The following is a 7,303-nucleotide window of genomic DNA, read 5'->3' on the forward strand; positions in this document are numbered from 1 at the left end:
AGAGGTGGGTGTCTGCCTTCCAGCACAGGAGCAGACCACCAAGGAACTGTTTCTTGTAGCTAATTTGCAGGGCTAGAGTCCCATGGGTGACTCCAGCCTTCCCAACCCTGCCACACCCCCAGGCATTGCCCCTCAGGCATCAGAGCGTCAGAGCAAGGCAGGCAGCCTACCCATGGGAGGAGGGAGAGGCTGAGGAGGGCCACACATGTGGGGAACTGACCAAGAGGCTCAGCCCCTGAAGCATGTGCTTCAGTTTCTTAATTCTGTTTATTTCCCCAAGCCTCTTATTAATACAATGGAACAAGAGTGATAAAATAACAGTCCATGTCAAGAAACTGAGACTGGGATCTAGCAAGCTTTTCTATCTAGACACAGACTTCAGGATACAGTAGCTAGATCAGAGAGAAAATCTGGGAGCACATAACCTCAGCTAAGCCTACATTTCCAGAGCCTCGGCGTCCCTGTTTGTAGTGTGATGGTGACAGGGCTGTCTAGAGCTCAGCCCTGGCCTGGGCATCCATTGCCCTTACCTGGGAAGCAGGTCTCACCTGTAGGAGGAGCCATGTGTGGGCGGCACTGGTGGTCTAGCATCTCTACTCAGTCCATGGACTCTGGACCGGGGTTCCTGATCTCCAGGTCGTTTTCCATAGGCTGGGGGATGGGGTACCTCCTCCGGCCCTAGCTCTGGTTCTCTTCGCCAAGGGCTTCCCGGTGTGGGCAGTCTCGGGACTGTGGCTCTTGCCCTGTGCCAGTCAGGTTCCTGCTGGCCTCCAGGACCACTCTGGCCACCATCCATGTGGACACGATGGCCAGAGGCTCCTGCCTCAGGATGATGAGGCCCATGGTGTCCCCGGCAACTGTTCATGCACTCCTGCTCCGATGCAAAGTTATTGGCATTGCCATGGCAGCCACCATACCAAAAGCGATTACACCGGCCCACAGATGCCACAAAGTACCAGTGGGCAGCCCAGTCTCCACACGACCCAGGAGCACTGGGCAGCAGGCACCTCACAGGGTAGGCTGTGGATTGTGGATGGAACATGTCACCCAGGTGGCCAGTGGTAACACTGCCCTCTCCCCTCAGCCTTAAGGGGCATAACTGTCTTAGTTTATGGAGCATAGCACCACTCTTGCCAGGACCCCAACCTCCCCTAAGAGCCCAGGACACTCCCAGGGTCTGTCCTAGACTTGCTTAGGCTGGGTCACAACACCCTTCACCCATACCTAACTGGGGTCCCCAGGAAAGACCTTGAGCTAGTTCTCTCATGTCTCTTCCAGCCGGGCCTCTTGGTGTTCACACACAGACCAGCTGGAGTTTGACTTCACTGTGCTCTCCCCCCCTGAGGGGCTGTGAAAATGCCCAGCAGGAGACCCGCCCTTGTCCTCATACCTGGGACCATATACCAGCCTCTAGCTGGCTTGTCCTCACAGCCCTGCTGGCCAGCATGGATAGCCTGCTCCATCTCTCCACATTCCAAATGGCTATGGCTGCCTGTCCTGCTCGATACCCTTCTGCTGAGCCCCCAGCCTGCCAGACTTCCCATGCATATTCCCATGACAGACCCTGACCCTGGAGGCTCCACCCATCGGCCATCCTGCTCCAGCCCCCACATTGTCTCTAAACTCAGCTTCTACTCCCGACGACACACACCCCATCTCAGGCAGGGGCAAGCCCCATGGCACTGCCCACCTTGACTTCCTGCCCAGGCTTATTTTACTTGTGCCCTCCCCCCCCCCTTTCTGAGACAGAATCTTATTTATCTCAGGCCAGCATTGAACATGGTATGGAGCTGAAAATGACCTTGCTGTCTCAGGTACTGGGACTGCAGACCTGCACCACCATATCAGGGTTATGTGGCACTGAGGATGGAACCCAGGGCTTTGGGCATGCTAGGCAAACAGTCTACCCACTGAGCCACATCCACAGCCCTGGGAGCTCCATTTATAACCCTTCCCAGTCAAATGCAAATGTCTTAGGTGCAGGAGCGATCTATCAGAATCCTCTGGTCTGGTATCTGGTGCAAGCTCAGGTATTGGGAACATACAAGACAACGAGGTCTTTGGCTGTGGGTGGGGGATGAGGACCCAGTAAGACCCCAGAATCCACCCATTAGTAAGGATGAGAAGGGGGTACCCCTCTCACCATAACTGGGCTGGCCCACACAGCCTTCCCCCAGGGGACCAGCTGCAGAAGCCACATTGTCATAGCAACAGCCAAACTGGGAGCCACGACAGTCGCTGGGTTCGCTCTGATGGGCCTGGGGTAGGTGGATCTTGGGGACCTGGAGAGGAAGCAAGCGGTTGGGAAATTAGGAATAACTCTTATTTTCAGTGGGGAGCTTGGGCTGCCCAGAGGTAGAGAAAAAGGAAAGGACACAGCTATGAGTCAGTAGAGAATCCCACCCAGGCCCAGGAGAGGGGAGGAGATTGGAGGCCACCTCTTAGGCCTGCTCGATATAAGGATGGTCTAGGTTACCGGGTCTGTAGGGCGCTCCCTTTCCCAAGGCTGAAGCTGCAAAGATCCCAGTAGCACTGAGTTGTTCTCCTGCCACGGGAGCCACTTACCTTAGAAGCCACTGCCCTGGACCCTGGCCTGTTCCCAGTATTGTCACTGCCATGAGACCTGGGGCAGCCAGCCTGCCGGGGCCCCTCAGCTGCAGACACCCCATCAGGACAGCATCCGTACCTAGAGAGTACACAGCCACCCTCACTGCCCAGCCCTGGTCCTGCTCTCCCATGGGCCCTGGCGCCTAAGCTCCCAGGGTGGAAGAGGTTCTGAGGCCGCTTACTTAGGAGGCTGTCTGGGTAAAGCCTGTCCTGTGCAGGGCACACCATTCATTCTTCATGCCCCAGGCTCTGCTCACTCCCACTGCCAGCCAGCAGCTGCCAGGGAAGACATCAGTGAGCAAGCTGCAGCTGCAGCCACGACCGTGCACCTCCGCTTGACACATGGTGCACCTCCTGTCCCAAAACCAGAAAGGGCTGAATCTAAGCCTGCACAAACATCGGGCTTCCAGGAGCTCCCGAAAAATTCCAGTCCATCACTGATCTTCCACCAACCAGAGGTTTTGAAGCGAGGGTGAAGGGAGAGCAATCTCCCTCAACAGCTGCCATTGTTACCGGATGGCAGAAGAGGAAGCCATCAACGGAAAAGTCACTGACTTTGTCATCCAGCAAACAGCTGGAAGTCACTGGCCCTAAATCCCAGACCCTTAGCAGTGCAGTCCCTCAGGGGGCCCGTGCAAGGGAGGTCTCAGGAGAACTGTAGAGAAGGCATTTGGCAGAGTGGGGTGACTCAACCCCTCCCTACAAGACTGAAGGAGTGTGTTTTTGTAGAAGTCTTGAGATTCAGCCAGCTTCACACTGCACTCCTGATCTTAGCATGGACCGAGAGCTGAAATCACCTTTCGTGCCTGCGCCAGGCCTCAGGCTACCTCTCCATAGGCTGGGCACATTAGAAGCCCTTCAGGAGGAAGAGAGCCCCACCCACATACCCAAAAAACAGCACAGTCAGGGTGCCTCAGGAATTCTAGACTGGGCAAGCCAGCCCTGGTCAGGGATGCTGGCACTGGCCAATGTGGCCCAACCCCACCTTCCTTCTCTTGGCCTACTGAGGAAGAAGAGCTGCCCCAACCCACCTGCTCTGAAGACACAAGGCCCCAGCCGGGGGACAGCCTTGCCACTGCGGCCCAAGAGATGGTGTGTGGCCATCAGGGCAGCATCCATGGGGGTTGTATCTGCAGTCTCGGGGCCCTGAGCTAGGCCTCAGGGGTGCCCGATGTGGAGGATGTTGCAGAGTGGGGGCCCGGCCTGCAGCTGAGGCGTGGGGATCCTGGCTCTCCCTGGGGTTACTCTGGACCCTGGATAGCTCCTGGGCAGCCCATTGCTGGTCTCTAGCATCTGAATAGGAAGAAAACAAAATCACTGAGGCACCGACATGCTCCTCACGGTCATCCCAAGTCTACCTTCAAACCACCTTCTTCAGAGGTCTCCACTCCCTGTAGACCAAAACCAGGCCACCCGGCATCATAGATGATAGGGCCCTGAGGTAAGCATCCAGCTTCTCACCTGAGACTGGGGACACGTGAGGGCCTAAAGGCATCCTGGGGCCTGAAGGGTGGGTCCGTGAGTCCTGTATGCTGGGGACCTCTGTAGGAAACCAAGTAATGGGTATGGAGGGCAGAACCAGAGAAAAGCAACACCAGAGATGAAAATCAATATTCCAACCCCTGAAAACACAACCCAGAAGAGGCTTTGTGCCTGTGTTGGCCTTAAAGTCCTCCTGCCTCAGCCTTTCAGGTGCAGGGATTATCACAGGTATGTATCAACACACCTGGCTCAAATATTTCTTTCAGCTTTTCTACATGTCTGAATTTTTGTTTGTTTGTTTAGGTTTTTCCAGACAGGGTTTCTCTGTGTAACAGCCCTAAGTTGTCCTGGAACTAGCTCTATAGACCAGGCTGGCCTCGAACTCAGAGATCTGCATGTCTCTGCTTCCTGAGCACTGAGATTAAAGGCGTGTGCCACCAGCACCTGGTATGAATTTTTTAAAAGATTATTTATTATGGCATACAGTGTTCTGCCTGCATGTATGCCTATATGATAGAAGAGGGCACCAGATCTCATTATATAGATGGTTGTGAGCCACTATGTGGTTGCTGGGAATTGAACTCAGGACCTCTGCCAGTGCTCTTAAACCTAAGCTCCTTTTACTCTGGTCAAACTTAGAGGATCCTGTTAGACTGGGTGACTTGGGGGCCATGACAGCTGAGCTGACAGGATACTTGCCTAGCATGAACCAGGCCCTGGGTTTTCCCCCAAGAGAAAAAAATGGATTTTCCTGGCTCTGAGTAGTTAATAGTCTTAGTGAAATTGCCAGATCTTATTTTTAATCATAAAAAAAGTCAGAGAGGGCTGGAGAGTTGGCTCAGAGGTCAAGAGCACTGACTGCTCTTCCAGAGGTCCTGAGTTCAATTTCCAGCAACCACATGGTGGCTCACAACCATCTGTAATGAGATCTGGGGCCTTTTTCTGGCCTGCAAGCATACAGACAGACAGAATAGTATATACACAATAAAGAAATAAATCTTAAAAAATACTTTTAAAAAAATGTCAGAGAAATTAGATTATTTTTTTAATGAAGAAAAAAAGGAAACTAGCAGGGTACTCCCCTGAAACAGCGCTTCTTAGTGGGGATGAGGTCTTCCCTGCTCTTCCACAGTAAGTGCAGTGCTGAGGGCACAGTTAACGAGATGACTGAAGGACACTGCAGTGGGAGGCAGGCCCACAAAGTGTGCTCTGCAGGCGTGAGGGCTGGAGTCCCAGAACCCACAAAAAGTGATCTGAGAGTTCGAGGACAGCCAGGGCTACATGACTATACATAATAAATAAATCCCTCTTTTAGAAGGGATAATTAAAAATATAATTGTGGGGAGGCCGGAAAGCTCACTGGGCAGTTATTAGCATTAGCGGCTCTTCCAGCGGCCCCAGGGTTTCCAGTCCCAGAAGGCATGGTGGTTTATAACCATATGTAACTCCAGTTACAGGGGATCCAGTGCTTTCTTCTGGCCTCTGCGGGTACCGTGTTACACAAGATGTATAGATGTACATGAAAGCAAAATACCATACACATAAAATAAAATTTATGATTTTTTAAAAGACATCTCTAGGTCTGGTGTGATGGTGCACACCAGTAATCCCAGCCCTTGGGAGGTGGAGACAGGAGGTCAAAGTCATCGTTAGCTACATGAGTTTGAGGCCAGCCTAGGCTACATTACTCCTGTCTCAATAAACTAGTAATAACAATAATAATGCCCGTCCCCCTTTTCCAGTGCCCAGGGCATCGCACACACTAGGCGCCACCACCCTTTTTAGCTCATGGATTCCTGCCTCCTGCTCCCTGGGGTTCATGAATCTCATCTGTACTTCAGACTGTCCCCTGGGTGTGGGCCAAGTTTGCCTCTCAGCGCTCCCCCCGCCCCTGGGATCCCATATGCTCAGACAGGGTGCCCCGTGACAGCCACAGTCATCCTTGCTAACAGTCATCCTTGCTGCCCTTGTCCAGGAGAAAGGAACCACACTTGCCCAGGGCCACACTGTAGTCAGTGTGCTGGTGTCTGAACCAAGCCTGCAGCTCCCCTGAGACCCTGCCACACTCTTCCATTGGAGGAATCCTGTTGTCCCAGCATGGAGGTGCCCATATTTCGAAGTCCCCACAAACCAGCACACTTCAAGGAGAAACCTGTCCTCCCATCCTAGCTCAGCCACTCCCTGACTTTCCACAACCACACACCAAGCCCTTCCCTCTAGTCTGCATGCCTGAGAAGCCTTCTTCCCCAGAAGAATGGGGGCGAAGGGGTGTAGGGGAAGGCAGACAGGCAGAAGCAGTATGCCTTCTCTTTTCATTCATTTACTCAGCCATTCAACAGTTGGCTATAGGTACTAGGTACTGGGGTACAGGCCCAGAACTCAGTACACAGAGGGAGAGCAGAGAGAGGAACAGGAAGCCATAGACCAAGCCCTTGAGAAGCTAAGAGCTAGCAGATACAAGTATCCTTATGGGAGAGGGCTGGAGAGATGGCTCAGCAGTTAAGAGCACTGACTGTTCTTCTAGAGGTCCTGAGTTCGGTTCCCGGCAACTACATGGTGGCTCACAACCACCTTGAATGAGATCTAGTGCCCTCTGCTGGCATGCAGGCAGAAGAAGACTGTATACATAATAAACAAATAAAATCTTTAAAAAAAAAACAAGAAAGAAGAAGCCTTATAGGACCACCCAGAACAAGGAAACTAATGTAAAGATGACACACAAGACAAACACACTGGGTGAGTTTGAGGCTCATAGGGTTCTGTAGAGGAATTTGGCAACAGCAGAAGTGGCCAAAGGCGTGGGAAAGCAGCCAGGGAAAGGCCCCATGCAGCAGGGGCACACTAAACAGGCAGCCAGGGAGAAAGGGGGTACACCCTCCCTGCCCTGTCCTCACCCTGAGGAAGATGGCAAGGCTGTCTGCTGCAGGGTTCCACGTCAGCGGGCTTGGATGACTGCAGGTCCCCACAGTGACCAGGCGGCCCAATGGCACAGGTAACACGTCGCCTCCGAGTACCCACACCACAGCTTTTGGAGCACTGAGGGCCCAGGGTGAGAGTGGAGAGAAAGAGACCCTGAGCCAGAGACACCCTAAGGAAGTAGGGGGCTAGTGCTCTTCGCAGGTGTGTGCAGAGCCTTCCAGGACCCCAGGAACCAGGGCTGGACAGCAGGCATCAGGAGGGGACAGACTTACTAGACTCCAGGCCCCCACATGCC

The 7,303-nt window shown here is 53.4% G+C and overlaps 1 protein-coding gene across 1 annotated transcript in view; it reads right to left on the minus strand.

Moving 5' to 3' along the window:
• Papln (papilin, proteoglycan like sulfated glycoprotein) overlaps nt 1–7,303 on the minus strand; it is a 34,348-nt gene that overhangs the window by 12,820 nt on the left and 14,225 nt on the right. The window contains exons 14-20 of the mRNA XM_035445866.1: nt 7,281–7,295; nt 6,984–7,125; nt 4,069–4,149; nt 3,639–3,900; nt 2,566–2,686; nt 2,144–2,282; nt 549–1,020 (exon numbers count right to left, since the gene is read on the minus strand). Coding sequence (XP_035301757.1) covers nt 549–1,020; nt 2,144–2,282; nt 2,566–2,686; nt 3,639–3,900; nt 4,069–4,149; nt 6,984–7,125; nt 7,281–7,295 — 1,232 coding nt within the window. The remainder of the gene's footprint in view (nt 1–548; nt 1,021–2,143; nt 2,283–2,565; nt 2,687–3,638; nt 3,901–4,068; nt 4,150–6,983; nt 7,126–7,280; nt 7,296–7,303) is intronic.

Source organism: Cricetulus griseus, chromosome 5 (genome assembly GCF_003668045.3).
Source record: "Cricetulus griseus strain 17A/GY chromosome 5, alternate assembly CriGri-PICRH-1.0, whole genome shotgun sequence".
NCBI lineage: Eukaryota > Metazoa > Chordata > Mammalia > Rodentia > Cricetidae > Cricetulus > Cricetulus griseus.